The 21,762-nt window shown below is 35.0% G+C and overlaps 1 protein-coding gene across 3 annotated transcripts in view; it reads right to left on the reverse strand.

Annotated features, from left to right (window-relative positions):
• Positions 1 to 4,746: 4,746 nt before the first annotated feature.
• Positions 4,747 to 21,762, reverse strand: part of LOC145990307 (uncharacterized) — a 39,229-nt gene continuing 22,213 nt past the window's right edge. For 2 of the 3 annotated variants that reach the window (XM_083126000.1, XM_083126001.1), the window contains exons 4-7: positions 14,664 to 14,708; positions 13,481 to 13,566; positions 11,718 to 11,871; positions 4,747 to 5,262 (exon numbers count right to left, since the gene is read on the reverse strand). In XM_083126000.1, the coding sequence (XP_082982126.1) occupies positions 5,150 to 5,262; positions 11,718 to 11,871; positions 13,481 to 13,566; positions 14,664 to 14,708 (398 nt within the window). In that variant the 3' untranslated portion in view covers positions 4,747 to 5,149. The remainder of the gene's footprint in view (positions 5,263 to 11,717; positions 11,872 to 13,480; positions 13,567 to 14,663; positions 14,709 to 21,762) is intronic. The other variant, XM_083126002.1, reaches the window with a different exon arrangement.

Here is a 21,762-nt window from a genome sequence, read left to right on the forward strand (position 1 = left end):
ATTGCAGTTGGGGATGAAAAAATTGTCATTACTCCAGGGCAGTATAATCTCTCCACTCTAAATGCTCAATTACCCAGAGGTGTAGTGTTAAGTCAAAATTCTGTCACTCACAGAGTAGAGATTGTATCTGCTACAGAAACAGTGGATTTGGGTACTATTGGAGAGCTGTTAGGCTTTGAGAACAACACAAAACTTGAACCAGGCATCAAACACACTGCTATGAATATACCTAAATTCTTGGCCATAGAGACTCTGAATATTCACTGTAATGTGGCTGAGGGTATGATCACCAAATCAAATGGCATAGGCACTCACAAACAAACAGGCATCATTGCAACATTCAAGCCTAATTCTGAATTTATGGAGCCTATTATCTACAATCCATCCCCAACATTATATTTTCCTGTGTGCCATAATAGAATAGATTATATTGAATTGATGGTCACTAATGAAAAAGAAGAATTAGTTGATTTTGCTGGAGCCACAACAACTGCAATCATGGAGATTAATATTTAAATAAAAATACATACAATGGAAAATATTGAGAGTTATGAGCTACAATCATTCCCCCCAAACAGGAGGACATTTGCAAATTTAAATCAACCCAACACAGAAATTGAGGTTGATCTTGATGTAGGGGATGGATTTATACACCCCCACAGAGCAGATCTATACATCAAATTTGATGTTGTAAAGCTCGATGGAACAGATTATGCGGCAAATTCAAATATAAGATTGGTAGATAATTTTGTGCCTCATCTATTCTCTGAAATTGAGATCAGAAAGCATGGCGTTGTTATAAACAGAGTGGATTATCCCGGCATTACCTCCACAGCTTTGGCCACACTAAAATTATCTAAAACCGAGGCTTCATACTACAAAATAGGAGGATTCGAGGCTGGTGAGAAAATTATATCCAAGAGCCACACTGTGCTGTTCCCCATGCGCCTATTGCCAGGATTCTTCTCAGATTACAAAGAAATTATGTGGAAGGGTGGGTTAAGAATTACATTCAGAAGAGCTGCAAATGATAACAATGCTTTGATGAGGTACAGCACATTAAACTCTACAGGGGAAGCTCTGCCTAATACCTTACCTGATGCAGGCAAATGCATTATTCAGACTATGGAGTTAAGAATCCCTGTTGTTGAGTATGAAGCCAGTTATGCTCTTAAATACAAAGCTGATATAATAAAAAATCCACAAATTCCTCTGCAATTTTATACATATCAATGTGTACAGAAGCCCGCATCTGGTACATATTATGAGTTTGGTGCCACAAATTCATTCTCCAGCATACAATATGACATGCCTGATTTTGTAGTAGTATTGTTTCAGACTGGGAGACACAACAATCAGGAAAAAAATTCAAGTAAATTTGATAACTGCAACATCAAGAACATATATCTTAAAAATGGCAGAAATGAGGTATTTCCTAGAGAAAATTACAATTTAGACATGTCCAAGAATGATTTCCTTAAATTATATGAGGCATTTTCGGCTTTCAAGAGAGTCACTACAGGCAATACTGATATGTATTACACACCAGATGAATTCAAAGCACAGAGACCCATGTTTGTAATCAATGCTTCAAAAAGGAAACAAGTTGTGGTGAATGACAGGACAAATATTAAAATTATCTGTGAATTCCATGAGGGATTACCTGATGACACCATATGTAGTGTTATTCTCATAGGTGAAAAATCATATGTTTATGATGTAAGAAATGAGTGGGTCACAGAGCAATTCTAGAGGGTCTCTGCATATTACATTGTTTTAATATTAGATATGCAAGTTGAGGCTGGGGTCTAATTAAACTTAAACTGGAAGTAAATATGTGTGTGTGTGGGTGTGGGTGTGTATATGGGTGTATCTTGGCTTAGTTTTAAGTGTGGCCAAAAAAAATATCAAGAGGGGCATATTTTTGACAAGTTTATGGACAACAATCTCACAGAAGTGCCTTTTGTAAGTGTAGCCTCATCAATCTGAGGGGGGTCATACTTTCTCATGGAGTCCATGAGGGCTTTTTTACAAAAATCTTGGATTAGACAGGGTTCCACACTTGAGCAATAAGCTCGTATGGGCATGTTGAGCTTGTTTTAAGTGTAGCCAAATCTGCTTGAGGGGGGTTCATACTTTCTTGTCCTGGTAATACCACAAATACCACTACTCAATCCCATTCCTCTCTCACGTGTTCATCGCTGCTCAGATACTTTTTTTCGTTCACCTGCTCCAGAGATAAGTGGGACAGAGTGTAGTTCGCATACATGTAGCAAGTAACGTATCCCAGAATGAAAATTCCACGTAGTTTTAAAACGTTTGTTTAAGCAATGAATAACTGGAAGCGGATCACACATAATTCCCTTGCCAAAATCTAGTGGTCGAAAATTAATTTCAAGACATTTCATATCTATTCAACATATTCCAAGTTATAAGGAACTATTTCGTAGATGTTCATGAAACCGTTATAAAATTACAAATAAAATATATTCACAAGCTTAGATATACCAATACGAAGAAAGAAATTCAGAGTTAAATTTCAAATGCATGTGTATAAAGTAATTCTAGAAGTGCAGAGCTATATCTGAGTATTTAACTTCTTTTTTGCAGATAACGTTTACAATATTGAGGCTACAGAATAATTAGGAACTGTAGCTCCAAGAAAACAAAGGGTGTAATGTATTGGTTAGAGTTCTTGAAAGCATTGCGGTCCCACGTTCGATCCTCCATACTAGATGTTCCTTAAAAAAGAATCCCTTCCATTAAACAAGAGCATGGTAACATTATTTGTAAGAGCAGTATATAGTGGCTGCATTGTTCTGCATATGAAATTTATAAAAAAATAATAAACAAATAAATGAATTGACACACGTTCAACGGGATATTTTTATATATAAGATCGTGAATTATGATACTCTAACGATAATTGTGTACTGCTTCAAAGACATTGACAAATATTAATGAAATAACTATTTATATGTGTGGCAATTCAGGACATGCTAATTTTACCCCTTTTTACACTTGAGTTCAATGCAAGGATACCTCAGCAAATATCGAATGAAAAGTTCTCACCATGTGCAATTCTCCATTAAATGTTTTCGCCGAGTCTTACTACTTTCGTTTTCTTTGTTACAAACAATACTTGTTTGCACGTTACATGCAGGAGAGTTGCAACTACATTTCACATTGGCTTAAGGAGCGAAAGCTTGTAGGGTAGTGGCTACCGTTCAGGATTGTCAATCTGATGGTCGTAGGTTCAAACCCTTCCGGTAGCAGAAAATTTTCGTAAGTTTTAGACCTATCCCATTGTGTTCATTGTCCACGCCGTGTGAAAGGGAATGATTCAGTTTGGAATTAACGATGGGGGGAGGGGAAATATTGAATTTCAACGAATCGAGAAGTGGAGAAAAATTGAATAATTCTTATAAATATTAAAAATTACGTTCATTTTTCTAGTGGTGTAATCGAACGTAAAATCAAAGATCTTACATGGAAGATTTTAATTTGCTCTGAACTCAGCCAAAAGGCATTTCGCACCGATCTAATATATTCTCCAATACATTTAAAAATGTTATTGAATGTTTCATGTCGATAATTTTACTAGTGCATCCATTCTTGACGCTCAGACGATATTTTCTGCAACTACTTCTTCTCTCCAGTTCCTTCTCCTTCTTCTCTCCCCTCTCTCTGTTCTGATTTTATCTCATATCGCCTTCCCTACTTTTCTCGCATCTTATCTCCATCCCACTCTTCTCCACTCCTCTTATCTCCTTTCCTGTCTTAGATTTCCGACTCCACTGCACTCTCTTTTTTCGTTCTTCTCTTTTTCTCTCCTTTACTCTACTCTCCACTTCCCTCTTCTCGTCTCCTCCTCTCCTCTCGTTTTCCTCCTCTTTTCTCTTCTTTGTTCTTTTTCCTCATCTCTCCTCGAATCTTTTTCCATTCTCCACACTACATCTCATCTCCTCTTCTATCCTATCTTTCTTCTCTACCTTTCCTCTTCTCCTTTCGCTTTCTCTTTCTCATCTCCTTTATAACCTTTCGTTTCCTCTCACCTCTTTTCCTTACTGTAGACTCAACAGCGATGAAATACTAGAAACCTATTTTTTTCTTTCAGAAAGAATTTTGTCATTTGCGATATAATAGTGATATTTTTAATAATTTTATACAATAATAATTGTTTATATTTCTTTCGCGTATTTTATAAATATCTATTGTGCACGTGGCAACCCTGAAATTGAGCCTAACTCTGCACGCAACCCACCAACGGCTTGTGTAAATTGGGGTGCCTAGTTTAAGATGTTGTTGTCCTAAAACTTTTGAGAGACACTGTACACAACAAAACTATTTCGTAATTTATTGACATCTTTAACCAGTTAGTAAAGGAATTAATTTGCTTTTACACATAATATCTGATATATATAAAAGTAACTAATTATTTACTTTATGTGTAAAATATTTTCTTATGTTTCTTAAAAATATTTAATAATTAACTGACTTTTATATTTAATAAAATTATAAATATCCATATCATAATAATTTATGTATGTATATATGTGTGTATTATATATATATATATATATATATATATATATATATATATTCGTATATGGGGTGTAGATTAAGATTTTCTTCCCCCACCAGTCTTCAATTATTTCGCACCCTGATTTCATCATTTAATCACTCATCTACATCTTCGCAAATTAGCCAAGATACACAAACCGTGAAGTAAAATAAGACAAATCAATCAATCAATCAGTCAATTTTTACAGTTTGTAGCGTTTTTAATACTTCGATGTTGACGGTGCCACCTATACACTCTCAAGTTTCGTATTTCAAGCATCAACTTCTGTGCTGAATTGTTACTTGAATCGTACTCATCTGTTACTAACACTGTTATATCTATTCATTGAATGTACACCTGGACGCAAAACTTGCATTAGTATTAAAACTCAGATGTATGCTGTGTATTAACGGAGAGCACTTTGCTAATGAAACAAAATCACAGCAAGTATTGTATTTCGGCGAACACATCGTAGGAACTACAAAAAAGTTGAGTCTTAGCTAAAACGACGTCATTGTTTCTCAAGCCTTGAAGCTATATAAAATCCAGGACAAGACTTATGCTCTGTGGCGTAGCTTTCGGGAATTAGGTGTCATTTCCAACTTCCACCACGGGCGGCGCTGGGTTTTCTTCGATTTCTTCATCGTTTAGTTCCTTAAGAAAGCTGGACACTATTATGAACTCACAGATTACAAATCCTAGAAAAAAAGTAAACGGAGATAAGATTTAGATTCTTCTTATGGATTGAAAGAATAGCTTGTGGTTGATGGAAACTGAGCTGTTTGTGTAATATTGTGGTAATATTAATAGTTGTTAATTAAGTGAGTTCTGTTTATAAAGAGAGAATTTTGTGACTGGAATTGAGTTAAACCCATATACTTATTTAAGTTGAAGTTTAAAACTACGGTAAAAGGAATTATACTCATTAATGTGATTTTCGTAAGGCAGTTCTTGTTAACGTCATGGCGGATGCCATAGGTTATATGGAACTTAATAACCAAGTAGAAATTATAACGAACTTGGTAGAAGACAATGAAATTGTTATAGAAGATAACATTATAGAAGAAACATCTAGAAAACAAGCTAAAAGAGTCAGATCTGCTGAAGATGATCAAGTTCCAGCAAAAGCGGTAAGGATAGACAGGTTAGATAATAGAGATAAAGTAAACACGTTTGGAGAAGGTCGAAGAGAAAATAATGTAGACAAGTGTAAAATGTATTATGATACACATAATGGGCCATATTTAGTAATAATGACTAGTACTAAAGGTGCAGAAAAGAAATTTAACTCTATGAAAATAGGCAATGAATTGCGAAAGAAAGATATAAGGGTCAGATATATCCAACCAAGTGGTTTATTTAGAGCAAAGATTTATTTTTACACCAGGAATGAAGCTAACAATTTCATGAAAAATATGCATTTTCATAAAGAAAATAATATTGATGTGTTCATCCCGGAATCCTTATTGGTGAAGGAAGGATTGAATTTGAATTTGAAGAGGAGGAAATCAAGGAAAGTATTGAAGACCCGACAGTAATATCAGTGGAAAGAATGAAAAAGAGAATTCGAAAAGATGATGGTTCATATTATTTTGTTCCTACTAAGCTAATATCAATCACGTTTAGATCTCAAGAAATGCCTAAACAGATTATAGTGGTTAGTCACATTTTCGATGTTACTCCTAAAGTTAGAAATGTGATGCAATGTAAGAAATGTTACAGGTTCGCACATTCAGCAGCTATATGCAAGGATAAAGCTAAGTGTGCTAGATGTGGAAGAGAGGAACATGAAAATTGTAATGAAACTCCGAAGTGTTTAAATTGCGGAGGAGAACATGTTGCTACTGATAAGTCATGTGTAAAATGGGAAATTGAAAGAGAAATCATGAGAGTTATGGCATATGATAATTTATCCCGGCAAGATGCAAGAGAGAAAGTAATAACAGGTAATGTTCCAAGCAATTATGTTGTTCAAGGCAACTCATATGCTGATCAAATAAAAAACCATATAAACAAAAGTCAAATAAGTGAAATTGACACAAGAAAGACTGGTGTTGTAGGAAATAGCATAACAATACAAAACAGATTTGAAGCCTTAAGTGATTGGGGTGAAAGAAAATCAGATACATACTTGGAAAATGTTTCATGGAAAAGAGTTGCTCCAGAACATCATAGAGACTATTCCAAATTTGAAAATAAATATGGAAAAAATTTCAGACTAAATTCCTATTCACAAACAAAGAATTATAATGGAAATTCTGAAGGAGAATCAAGTAAAGGTTCTCTAAAGAAATTACAAAGTAATCAAAAACAATTAAATGGAAAGTCTACAGGAACTGTAATTAAGACAAGGAAAAATGAGGAAGATGTGGATAGTACAAACAGAAGCATGCAGGAGGTGAGCACCGGAATCTACAACAATGAAGAACAGAAAAAAATCGTGTACTTTCCTCACATAACATCTCAGAAGGATCTTATGTATAATTTGTTACAATTAATGGCGAAACTTATGGCGACATTAACTAAAAATTCTGACTTATTAAGCATAAAAGAAATGCTCACAAATAAATGGCCAGGTGCAGAAAATTATTGAGGATTTGGAAATTTTTGGAGAGACACCTTAGGGTGTGGAAGGAAAAATAATGGAAAACATTCGTGGGGGTACACTGGAATGTAAGATCATTGAAAGCAAGAAAGCAAAATCTGGTGAAATTAATAGATGAATATAGACCTGAACTTTTATGTTTATCGGAAATCTCTGTGAACCCATCAAACATAGATTATTTTAAAGTAAATCATTATCACATAATTTATGAAAAGATTAAAGATGATAGTAAAGGAGTTGCAATTATGATTCATGAAAGCATTCCATTTGAACCTATATCTTTTGATTATACATTGTTTATATACGACACATACAAAATTGAAGTCGTAGGAATTAAAATCGCTTTTATGAATCAAAAAGTTAGTATTATATCTATATATATTCCTACAGGTGCAGAGTCACAGAAATTAACGACAAATACATTATCGCAAATGTTTCAATGCATAGAAAAGCCTTTTATTATAGCAGGGGATTTCAATTGCCATCACACAATATGGGGAGATCAGGATGAAGATAAGTTGGGGAAAGTGTTAGTAGAATGTATGGATTTGTACAACTTTACTGTAATTAATGACGGTTCTGCTACGTATATAGGAAGATTAGGTACTCGGCCAACAGCTATAGATTTAACGTTAATGTCAGATGATATATGTGGTCAATTTCAGTGGGAAACAGACAGTGATCAAAGAACCAGTGACCATTATCCATGTTTCTTTTATACTGATACTAATTCAGCGAGATCTTTCACTATTCCGCTCAGAAAATGGAAAGTTAACGAAGCTGATTGGAATAAATATTCTAAATTACTTACAATCTTATTTAAAAAAACAGATTTAAATAATATTGATAAGAGTACATATGATTATTTTGTAGATTCTGTTAGCATTGTTATGGACAGATCATGTACAAGGGCAAAAGAGGAAGTTGTAAAAAAGTATCCAATAGTACACTGGTGGAATAAAGATTGCCAAAATTTTAAAATACAGAGAATTGAAGCTACGAAAGTTTATAAAACAATACCAAATCAGGAAACTTGGATTAATTATAAGAAAGCAATAGCGCAGGCCAAGAAATGTTATATCAGCGCAAAGAGACAATCATGGGCAAAGTATTGTGAAGACATAAATAACAAAGAGAGTATCAGTACAGTGTTGGCTAAATTTAAATCAATCCGCAAACCACATACCCCTCGATTAATACCACTCAAAGAAACCTGGAAAGATGAATTTATTATGAAGGTAACATGTAATTATAAACAAGAACCTGCAGATGCCCCTGATGAAATTTTCTCTTTCAGTCCTAAAGATAGACATTCACAAGGATTATATACCAATATCATGATCGATGAAATAAGAGACATAATAATAAGAGCCAAGGACACAACTCCAGGAAAAGATGGAATAACATACTCGATGATTCAAAACTTGCCGGAATGTGGTATAATATATCTTTGTAACATCTACAACTATATAATGCATTCAGGAAATGTACCGCAATCGTGGTACACTCAAATGATTTTACCAATATTGAAACCTGGCAAAAGTCCACATAAAGGAGAATCTTATAGACCGATAGCTTTGTCTTCAGTACTGGGGAAAATTTTTGAAAAATTAATTCTAAAGAGAATAAGTTGGCATATAGAGGGACAGGAATTATTTTCAAGGCTTCAAGTTGGATTTAGGAAGGGAATGGGGTGTACAGATGCGTTGGCAATGTTATCATCAAAAATTTATGATACAATGAAAAGGAAAAGTAGTCTTATTGCTGCTTTCTTAGATATTAAAGGGGCATATGATAATGTAAATATAAATAAATTATTAAACATTCTACAAAATCTGAAAATACCTTATATGCATCTAAAAATAATTTGGAATTTATTAAAAAATCGTTGTTTATATTTTTACTTTCACAATAAAGTTGAGGGTCCTAGATGGATAACAAGAGGACTTCCACAGGGAAGCCCTTTAAGTCCTTTACTTTTTAATATATATTTAATGGATGTTCAAAGAATATGTCCTGAGCCATTTGGATTTATACAATATGCAGATGATTTATGTATATATGAGAGTGTCAAGCAAGTAGATAAAGGAGTCACCAACATGGAAGCGAAAATAATAGAGATAAAGAAATTTCTTGAGAATAGGTCTATGAATATATCGTCAGAAAAATCAAAGTTGATTATATTTAGTAAAAAAGGAGCTCCGAAAAATGTGAATCAATATACAAAAAAGTTACACATTCCCATAGAAAATTCAGTGAAATATTTAGGCGTTATATTTGATAGTAAATTAACATGGAAACCTCATGTAAAAATGTTAGTGAAAAAGGCAGAAGTAATTTACAATGTATTTCGTTCTATGGCTACAACAAAATGGGGAAGTCATCCTAGTACCATGATGAATTTTTACAAAAACTATTACAAACCAACAATAGAATACGGGATTATAGTCTTTAATACAATTTCGGAACGTGTATTTCGACCTTTGGAAGTAATGCAGAGGAAAGTTCTACGAAAGTGTCTAGGACTGATGAAGAGTACTCCCAATGTTGCTGTATACATGGAAGCATGCGAATGGAACTTAAGTTATAGGAAAAGAGAAATGGCTATTAAATATCTGTTGAAAACAATGTCAGAAGTTAATCATCCGTTTAACGACATTCTATTCGACTTGGTTGAATTATATGATACAGGCAAAATTAATAACTGCGAAGATATAGGATGGGTGCAATTATATAATGAGTACTATGAGGATCATCAAAAATTATTGAAAGTAAGGAGTAAGCCCATATATACTCTAGATTTTCCTGTTTGTGAATATAGAGATATTTATTTTCCTGAGCAATATACAAAATATGATTACATGGAAAGATGGAAAGATTATTACTTTATATATACAGACGGTTCAAAAAGTAGTCAAAATGTAGGATGTGCTGTTTATGATGTACAGAAGAAGGAATCAATTATGGTACATTTACCGGAAGATTTTTCCATTTTTACAGCTGAAGCTTATGCAATTTACCAAGCACTAATATATACATATAAATTGCAAGAAAAAATATATTAATATTAACGGATTCCAAAAGTGTATTATATTCAATTCAGTCCAATTATGATTTATTATTTAAATGCTCCCCATACATTATAAACTGTGTAAAAACTTTACAAAATTTAAGGAGCAGGGGAAAGATAATTCATTTAACCTGGGTTAAAGCACATTGTCAAAATTTAGGAAATGATATGGCAGATTTGTATGCAAAACAAGCTAGGGTAATTCAACCTGTACTGGAGCTGAAAACCTGGTACACAGACCTTCTACCGAGGGTGAAGAAAAAGTTGAAGGAAAACTGGACGGAATGGTGCAAAGGTGAATTTCAAAATGCAGGCGGCTTTTATCAGAGGATAGCTAATTTCAATAGAATGAGACCTTGGTTTACAAAAGTTCAAGGTTCACGGAATGTGATAGTATTACTAAATCGTATTAGGTCAGGACATACAACTACTAAAAGTCATTTACAAAAGATCCGGATTGTACAAAACCCAAACTGTACATGTGGCAACAAGGAAGATATACACCATATCCTATTTGAGTGTAATAGATACACACAAGAAAGAGAGACATTCTATAAAACTCTTATAAACTGTGAAATTCCTTTTCCTCAGTGTTTGGAATCTTTGATTTGTGAACCTAACCTTACAGTTGGATATATATTGTTATCTTTTTTTAGAAAATGTGGCTTAACTATTTAATAGAAAAAAAAATTGTTCATAGTATCCTTTAATAATAATGTACTAAAAAATGTAAGTTTATGTGCAGTACATATGTATATAGATATGGGAAAAACTGCTTAGCGGTAATCCCAAGTAAAATGTAAATAAATAAAATTATGGATTGATTAGAACGGGAACATTAATATAACTTCTGAAAAACAAAAATTGATAATATTTAACAAAGAAAAGGTTCTAAAATGTAATTAATTACACAAAAAATTGCATATACCTTAGAAAATACTGTGAAACATTTAGGGATGATATTTAATAAATTAGTATAGACATTATATGCAGTTAATGGATATAATATATATTTCGCTCTTAGCCCAATACTATGATGAAATTTTATTGAATAGAGCATGGAATAGCCAGCCTATTAGATTTCAAAATGCTCCAGCATGAATATTGAAACGATTGGAAGTAATTCAGAGGAGAATACTTCGGGTATATCTAGGTTTGATGAAGATCACTCAATGTTTCAGTACATATTATGAAGACATGTAGGAAGATATAATTACAAAATACACATAAAAAATTATGTCCGAAATGACTGGACTTACAGTTTAAAGTGGGATCCAAACCACTATGAGCCTCCACTGGGTATCGAATACGGGAAAAATATGATGAAACTGGTTGAACAGTAGTTTCGTGCACAGACTTCAAGCTACAATCCGTCATTATTAGGTGTTCTAGTCACTTTACCCTTGAATACAATAGCTTTGGAAACTTGATGCTACATAATTAAAATTACCATTTAAAAATATTTATCAATATCCTACCTTCATAATATATAAAAACCAGAAGGGTGATAATCCCTGCCATCTCAACATGGTTTTGAAAGGCGGTGACGCATACCAGGAGTAGCATGGCCCCATTTGAAAGTGCAACCAGGACCTCAATCACCAACCACAACAATACACACAGAAATATTCTCTGGAAAAAGGGTACATTTTATAAAGTACAAGAGATAGCAAGAAATGTCTTATTACGAAGCTATGACGAATTAGATGCGAGATGTTAAGAGCACAAGTGATGTAACTCCTTTCAAGACAGTTTTGAGAAAAAGGCACATTTAAATAACTTAGTAGTATGTTTAACTGTTGGAGCACAACATAGTGCTGCCTCTATGAGCAAATGTTTGAAACTTAGTAGATACTTATACTTACTTCTAGCACTGAAATGTTGATACTTCACAGTTGTAAGTTATACAAGGAACTCAATTTTCATGAAAAGTGTAGTTATGCCACTTTTGCTCTGAACCCATATATGAATGTACTAAATGTGAATAGTAGCAAGTCAAGTTAGCTGATTTGATTATCTGAAGTTTATTTATGATTTGGGAAAAGTTTATATTGGTGAAGGGCCCGGAGGTAAAACATAGTAAGTGACATTTTGGTTATTGCTGACTTCATTAAGCAGTAAGATTATTAGAAGTTATACCCTAGACCAGTAGCGGCGAATGGGTGCCAAAACTGGGGCAAAAAGTGGAGGGGTCGCTGCCACTGCTGTAGATAAATTGTTTTCGTATTGTGTTTACCAATTTGAGAAGAGTTCAATGAGTCTATTGCAAATTGCATGACATGGAGGAAATAAACACTGGCTCTTGTTACTATGTAACTCAATAATGACAAAAATGTCACTTACCTTGTTTTAGCCCCGAGCCCTTCGTATGATTGCTGTTAAAACAACTATCTGAACTATCAAGCATTAGCTTCTTTTTTAAATGAACAATTTTATGTACATTTTATTATCGATTTTAATTCTGCGTTTCAGTGTCTGGCCACCGACTTCACAGTAGCCTAGAATATACGTTCGAAACAACACGAAACGAAGTTAAAACTTTATAAGCTTATGTTGTAATATAAACTAATAAAAAGGAGAAAGTGGTAAAATGATAATGATATCAATATCTGCAGGTATTGGGAGAACGTGTGTTACACATGTTACGTGTTACATTACAACATCCGTTGCACGCATACAACCAATAAGAAAGTTTTCTTAAGGGGATCTTATAGCTACCCTAGTGAAGATTTAGTATTTTCCTGTGTAAGCTTACGGTGTAGATTCGGTCACGATTATCTCGAGAAACAGTAGACAGTAAATTTTCAAATTTTAGCTGAGCACCGAGACAGGATTTTTTTAGAGATTGATTGTTTGATATTTTCATACGCTGCACCACCTTCCCGATTATTAAGTAATTAATTTTACTCTTGAATTATTTTGAATTTAACTTTTCCTGACAGGGCAACCCTGTGGCCAGCCAGTAGAACAATGGGAACCTCGTTCACTAGTAATGAGCCGAAGGTGGGGGTAGGGGAAAATACCAGATTCTTTATACTAGCATAAAATCGGTTTGGAGTATAAGTAGCAGTGGAACAATTTCAGTAATTCAGTAATTGGTTTGAATTAGACATTGTGACTATAATATAAAATTTATTATTAAAAGGAAAACTGAAATGTAAGATCTGTGACAAGTGAGAGTTGCTCATTTTCAATTAAATTTTGATTTTAAATTTTGACCAAGGTGATTAATTGAACTTACCTTCCATGTTCCATAGCAAAGGGAAAATGTTGCGAGGAATTTGGGCAAAAGAGCTGCAACTATTCCCATCAGAGCAGCCCAAACAACTGAAAGAAAATGTGTAGCTTGATATATTTAATAATAGTAATAATAATAATAGGTAGCTAGAGGAAAAATATGACAAGCAACACGTGGCATATTGTCTGGAAAATGCTACCCTATCAGGTGCATCAAGCTGTACTTGTCATTTTAATGTCACTCGGATTGGGCAACTTTTTCTATGACATGTAAAAGGTCACCTCAGTCTGTCGCTCATGAGGGGTGAATGGTTTTCTATACTGGCGGAGAAAGTAGCTACTCCGCTGTGTGTGCAGTTTGTGGTGAAGTATCACTTAACACTATTGTGCAGTTTGTGGTGAAGTATCACTTGACACTATTATGCAGTTTGTGGTGAAGTATCACTTGACACTATTGTGCAGTTTGTGGTGAAGTATCACTTGACACTATTGTGCAGTTTGTTGCGAAGTGCTACTTTGCTTCTTTAGTGCAGTTTGTGGCAAAGTGTTATTTGCGTCTTTGGTGAAGTTCGTGAAGAAGTGTTACTTGATCTGGGTGCAGTTTGTCGTGAAGTGTCACTGGCCGCTTTGGTGTTTTTGGTGAAGTGTCAGTTGTCATTTTGATACACTTTGTAGCGAAGTGTGTCTTGTCATTTTGAGGCATTTTGTGATGAAGTGCCACTTGTCATTTTCGTGAACATTGTGGTGAAGTATCTGGGTAGTTTGTGGTAAAGTGTCACTTGCCACTTCGGTGTAGTTTGTGTCGAAGTGTCCTTCGTCACTTTTGGGTAGCTTGTGGTGAACTGTCATTTGTCACTGGTGTAGTTTGTGGTGAAGTGCCACTTGACACTTTGGTGTATCGCGTGTCACCTTGTCTTGTCGTTACTCGCTTCAGTGTGAAATGAATAAAAATGTTATATTTCAAAATATACAATGGACAAAAGAACACAACATATTGTAAAGATTGTGACACATTATCAGCAATATAAAAAAAAGTATATCCGTTAATAAGCTTCCAATACATGCATCCGATGAAATCATTTTGACAAAATACCTGAGCATTAATCATCATAATGTAATAACGTAGCTACAAACCAATATGGTGCAAAGAGATATAGTGACGAAGCATCTTTAAAATAATGACGTACCGCTAGTTTCTTTGTTATTTTCGTCGCTCTGTTCCTCGCTACTACCTACAAAAGATCCATGACACAAATAATAACACATAAGTGAGCCCCTCTCTCATGCATCGCACTTGAGTGGATAATTTGAAAACGACAGTTAACAAGAAGAATACAGAGTGATCATAAATCATTGAACACATTTCAGTGATTAGTAGCAAAAGAGCCAAGGAACTTTCTTTACCCATGCTTATTATACATCATAAACAATAGAGCAGCTGAAATAGTTTTCTTGACAAGTGAAGTGTGCACAATTTTTAAAACAATTAAAAACGATTCACGTTCCAAATCAATTCAAAATTAGACTAGTGCAAACAATATTCAGTTAGTATTAAATTGCTGATAACAGCGCTCCTTTGAGTATTTAAGCGCTGAGAGCGGCTATCTCTTAAGAGTTATTACTAATTTCTGTTAATGAAATTACAGAATGCACATACAGTAGTATTTTCCTGCACAATCACCATTTTGATACTGGTTGCTTTAAGTGATGCACTGTAGCCATCTAGTGGTGGAGTCAACCATTAAAAAGTACCATGTGACCTGATGTAAACATAACAGAGACGAATAACTTCTAGGAATGAGCTCAAAAATTTGTGATCACCTTGTGTTTGACACAAAGCATATGACTAATTTACGCCCTGCCTGCAAGGCTAATAAGAAGTTTGTAAACAAGAAAAAAATACAATGGTTAATACAGTGGCGTGGCGTGGATTTTTAATAATATTAATCTGGTACGTATGCAATTCAATACTAGATTTTGGTAAAGTTATTAATCAGGAAAAAAAAATGTTGACATAAGGACTAAAGTGAAATCGCAAACATTGGTTGTTGACACAATAATACGTAATTTGATACTTACAGAAACATAGAAGGCTACTTATAGAGCAGATCAATCCGACTTTGAAAATAGTTATATGATGCTGGGATCCCGAGTTCGAAACCTAGCTTGGGCATGGGCGTTTGTGATGTCTATTCATCAATTTAATCATATCATCACTCATCCCCATCTTCGCAAATTAGCCAAAAGTGGCACAAGCGAAGCAAATTCAATCAAATCAAATCAAAAAACTTCTATGATGTTGTCATACAGAGAAGTTTTTCATTTGAATTTGAATTTTTGGGTGCGTCATGGTCATGGTCCATGTTATCCACATCTGAATTCGACACTTTTATTTTCACCCGAAAATAGAGTACATGGCCAACAAAAGAGTTTCGACAACTGCACACATCCACATAACCACGGATAGTCGTTACACCACGAAACATTGAAATGTCGGTCATATCCAGCAGACGACTTGGTTTTTAAATCGTTCAAAATAGGCTTTGGCCTCCCTTTCGCTACAATTTCGATTTTTTCTGCAAAATAACGAACCGAGAGATTGCTTCAAAATATCTTCTATCGCACGATTACACACACTGTCCAGATAGGATGAACCCGCCACCTCGGAACTCGGAGCAAGCTTCATTAATGAATTGACAATGCCCGAAAACAACATAAAGACGAAAGACACCAGTGACAAATCTCCCACTGCACAGTCCCTCCCACAAACCGTTGTTTACTTTTGTAACACGTGAAGCACCCTCCTTGCCCCCTCCCCTCTCAGCATCGGCACTTCCCCAATATTTCCTTCGGAACCTGCAAGAAGTCCAGTTCTACTAATGTTGCCATCTTAGTTCTTTTGAAACCAGATTTGCCCAAATCGCGAAACTTTTCGTTTCAAATAAGACGTATGTAGAGTAGATGTAGTCTTCATCTGTTTCCTAACTACTCCCACTCCCATGTGTCGCTAAATCCACTGAAATCTCATTTCTGACACCACTACTATTTCGTATATTTTACGTCCTTTGCTACCTTTAAGGCTTTCGCTTTATAGGATAATCGTGACGATGAGGATGCATGTTGAATTATTGAAATAAAATTATTATTTCTTTGTGTATATAATTATTAATTTTTATAATTATGTAAGTAAAATAATAACAACGAACATTGAAATAACTATTTCTTGCTGAGGATTCGAACCTGCGACACCTGACACTTCAGAGCGTGCTAAGATAACAATCGGGAAATTATGCTTGTAAGTATTGTTTTCACCCAAAAACAGTTCTACCACCTCAAAAACATTGCTTCAACCCGAAATTATTGCATGCCTGCGACAACGTATGTCAATCTCAATCAGTATTATCAACAATTATCACAAATTCCTGTAACCGAAATAATATTATATGTGTGAAATATAGAATTTTAGGTTGACATTTTTAGAAGGACAGCGGACCCCTTGACCATACCCATTCCTCTCCTCTCCTTCTCGTCCATGATGTCGAAGAAGGACAAAGAGGACTTTCCTAATCGCTGATATCACTGGTCAACAAATTTTACCTTTTTTTTTGCGACATGGATGAAAATTCACTTTTCTTTATAAATCCATGATGCTGAACACGAAACTGACAATGAAAATGCTACTCGACTTCCGGTTTAAGAATTATACGAGGTATTGTCGAAAAGTCGTGTTTCCCAATGTTGTAACGTAGTGGAATGACGTATGCTTGGTGTGCATGTGACTTTTACGCTTTAACTGTATTATACGAACAGTACAAAACATGGGTACATTTCCATTTGCCTTTTCCAAGTAAATGCATGAATCAAAGTTTTTACATTAATCACAAAATAAATATTTTCTACTATACTACTGTATGGTTTGTTCTTTACTTACGTGGGATTAAATCTGCTTCCTCTTTGCTTCTCTCTTGTAGTGAAGTTCAGGATCATCCCTGGTTACTGTCCAGCAATAGTCGGCAAGCAGTCCTCTACTCCATTTTCCTTGGTATTTTTTCTCGATTACAGATATTTGTTGGTGGAAACGCTCACCGTGTTCATCACTTACCTCCCCACAACTTTTCGGGAAGAAATTGAGATGAGAGTGTAGGAAATGCAATTTAAGAGGCATATTGCAACCCATTTTTTGATAGGATGAAACCAAATTATTTACAAGTTTTTCATAGTCTTCAGCACGAGATTTCTCTGAAAGAACTCCATGCACCTTTCTCAACATCACTTAGCAGGTGTTCCAGGATCTCGTCCTGGTGAAGTTGACGAAATTGAGGGCCCACACAAATTCCTTTCTTGATCTTCTGTTCACTGATTTTTGGAGATTTCTTAAGTAGATATTTGAATTCCAAAGAGTTTTGGTCCAACTTTTTGACAAAGTTTTTCATCAGTCCAAGCTTTATATGAAGTGCAGGAAGTATAATATTTACAGATTCAACGAGAGGTTCAATTTGTACATTCATATTTCCAGTTTCCATACTTTGACGTAATGAAATGAGAAGCTCTGTCTGCTATTTCATTCGCAGAGGAAATAGCAATATTTCGTATAGACTTGTTGGAATCCAGTTAAAATAGCAACGACTTTCAAATCTGCACATATTTTCCATTTGTAGTTGTTGTATTTAATTGAAGGAGGAATTTTAGGCTATCATACGATTCTTTCTTTTGCACAGAATAACCAATAGGGATTGACGGCAATTGATTGCTGTTATGAAGCAGTACTGCTTTTAGACTTAATATCGATGCATCTATTAACAACCGCCACTCTTCACAAATGTGCTTAATGCACATTGCCCCCAATAAACCATTAATATCACTGCAGTATATCAGATCTCCTTCGGTAGCAAAGTATTCTTCCAACTTTTTCTGACGGTCACCATAAAATGACACCTTCACATTTCTAGCCAGAAAATTCCATTGTTGAAGTCTGGAGGCTAATAGCTCTGCCTTTGCTTTTGAAAGTTCAAGATATCTCACTAAGTCATTCATTTCACTCTGGCTAACCTTGTGCTGTTCTGTAAGTTTAACATCACCTGCAAAATCCGGATCTGTAGATGTGGAAGGTTATGGATCGTACGGTTCGTCTTGTGAGTCTACGGAATAGGATTCAGGGGGTGTTGGAACAGGTAGTTCATTACTATGCGCCACAGGACGAGTAGCAGAACGAATATTTGGAAATACAATTGTCTTCTTTTTATTATTGGACATACCTTGTATTGGTGGGACCATACAAAAAAAACAACCGTCTGTATGATTAGTGGGCTTCCACCAAATCATGGGAATAGCAAATGGCATCGATGGTCTTCTGTGATTCAACCAGTCCAGCAGATTCATGTAGCAGGTCTTACAACAGAAATGTGGAGCCCAAGTCTTATCTTCATCTCCAAATTTGCAGTATTTACCGAAATACAAATTGTAGGCTGTTCTTACAGCAGGGGTAATATTTCTCCGCTGTCCAGAAAACCCAATTTGACCACAAACATAGCAGAAATTGTTAACATTGTTAATGCATTTGCGTGGCATTTTTTACCAAATCACTCAGCAATTTAAATGCCAACCTTACCATAAAGGGACCACGTAATATACAAACACGATCTTCAATAAATGCACACACTCAACCTAGTTTTATAAAGCCACAATAACGTCTGCAGAAATGAATACCTCACAAAACAATGAATAAAGAGGTTTTGTGGCTGGTATTGAAGAGTTCCCCCTTTCATTACAACAAATAAACAAAGATAAGGTAAAAAAATAAAAACTCAACATTTACTTCTTACATCTATGCAATACCATATATATAGGGAACTACTCCAAATCAACAATGCCCTGTAACTCAATTATAATTAGTCAATTGCAATTTTTAACGACAGTTTCGTATTTAGGGGACCAATATTGACTAGAAATTGTATATATCACTCATGTCGCATTTTGGCTGTTGACCAGTGTATTTAGTGTAAATACAAAATATCACTTGGTAGTTTGCTTTTGCCCCAGTGTGATTTGATTTTTTAAAATTTTGATTTGGCGATTTAAGTCCACTTCATGAACAGTAATGCTAATCGGGACAGTTTAAAGTTGGATCCGAACCACGTGTGCCTCCACCGGGTATCGAACCCGGAATCCCTTGATTATAAGGCGGCGACGCTACCACTGCGCCATCGTTCCCCAGTGTAACTGGACACCTTCAGAGTAAGATAGACCCGATTAGGCGACTTAGCTCTTTTCTGTCAATTGAATATGGCAACACTGATCTGTATCCGGTAAGGATCACCGGCAACTGCGCCGGATAAACAGGTATGGCAATAACCCGCCTCCTCTTCCCGCGGTCAGTCTTTGCCGCAACGCGAAGTCTTCCTTGCGTGGGCTCAGGGCCCTTTCCTCATGTTGCCTGAGGAGTGAACCGGATCAGTCCTCCTCTTCGCTTTTTCCGGTGTCAGAAAAATGTCAGTCTGCAATGTTTACTTTACGACAATATTACCAGTTTATGTACGTAATAATATTTTAAGACGGGTTCTTCAATTCTTTATATTTTGGTGTTACCTGCGGTAACAGCGGCTACATGCACGCCACGCCTCTGGCGTTAATATAATAAAAATTAACACTTTTAAAATAAGTTCAAAGATTCAATATATCTTCGCAAACTATTTTGAATCTATGTAATCCAAAGACACGTTTTCTTACAAAGATATACATGCAATTATAAACATGAACTCGTATCCTAAAACATGAACTCGCAACCTCCTATGACAGTAAGGAAATTGGTACCCTGCGATTCTCCAGTTGCCAGAAGTGCTAGGAGAATAGGTAGGCGGTCACATTCCTAAATCCTAAATACATCAGAAATTTCACTAAATGAAATTGAAAAAGCCATTAACAAAAATTAAGCCAAGAAAGAGCCGCCGGCTCTTGCTCAGTTACTACTTATGTAATTAAAATATATTCGGTACAGGCACGTATTTAGAAATATGTTTCGGGGGGGGGGATCCGAACCAAGTGTCTCAATAATAATAATAATAATAATAATAATAATAATGTTTTAATTGAAATAATTGGATTAAATCAAATTAATACTAATTACAACATATAAATTAATATTGTATTATTATTACATGAATAGGTAAAGAGACGGTATAAGAATAAAGATATAACAGCGCATATTCATTATGTAGCTTACCTGTAGTTAAGATCGGAATAATTTACATTAAAACAAGTGCTCTGGCAATGAAATTAATGCCAAATACACGAAGAATTGAATATTTATTGAATAACAAAAACAATGTTAGATGCGGTTGGAGAAAAGGAAAGTTTCTGATTAATATTTTATGCACATTATTATGAGTAGTAGTGTGCATAAATCTTTGTAATGTCATTCAAAGCTGCATGATCCCAATATAATCCTTGACTTTCAATACGTTCAGAGGAAATTAATAACTGACGATTATACAACAAATGCTAAACAAGCATATTTTTATTTTTAACTTTAGTACTTGATAAGTCTCTCGGGTGGGGGGGGGGGGGTCCGGACCCCTACATATGTCCTTGCTGTCCATCAAAGCAGTATGATCTCAGTATAATCCTTGCCTTGCTCAGAGAAAATTAATAACCCCATCGATTATACAACAAATGCTAAACAAGATTATTTTCATTATTTAATTTTAGTACTTGGTAATCCTTTCGGAGGGGGGGGGGGTCCGGACCCCCTAAATAGGTCCTTGATTCGGAAATACATAAATTCCTTCTTTACACTCTATTCAACCTAGCTACAAGAACTTCGAGATTTCCAGAAAACTGGAAAACAATTTAAATCTGTCCAGTTCCTAGAGCCATTGATAAAGCTGACATATGTGTTGATAGTGAAGGGCAAGTTGACATTTTACATACAGACGTTTCAACCTTTCTAAACCTTTTCTAATCTTACCTATAATATATCATGTACCAAGGCTACAGGTCAACTGACAACATGGCTATATTTATGGAGTTCCACAGGGTCCGAACCTTTGACCCCTATTATATTTCTATTTTATTAATGATTTGCCACACTTTGTCACTAAAGCTGAAACATTAATCCTTGCTGATGATGTTAAAGTATTTAAAAATATGGCAAGCGCTGACACACCAGTGCTACATAAGAGAGAATACTTTGAAATTACTTTGTTTCATATGAAATATATTTTCACTATACGATTTCATCATATAAATAAACGAATAGTGCATATAAACTAATTTTGATTGAAATTAGGA

This window comes from Lepisma saccharinum, chromosome 7, assembly GCF_977018435.1.
Source record: "Lepisma saccharinum chromosome 7, izLepSacc3.1, whole genome shotgun sequence".
NCBI classification, from domain to species: domain Eukaryota; kingdom Metazoa; phylum Arthropoda; class Insecta; order Zygentoma; family Lepismatidae; genus Lepisma; species Lepisma saccharinum.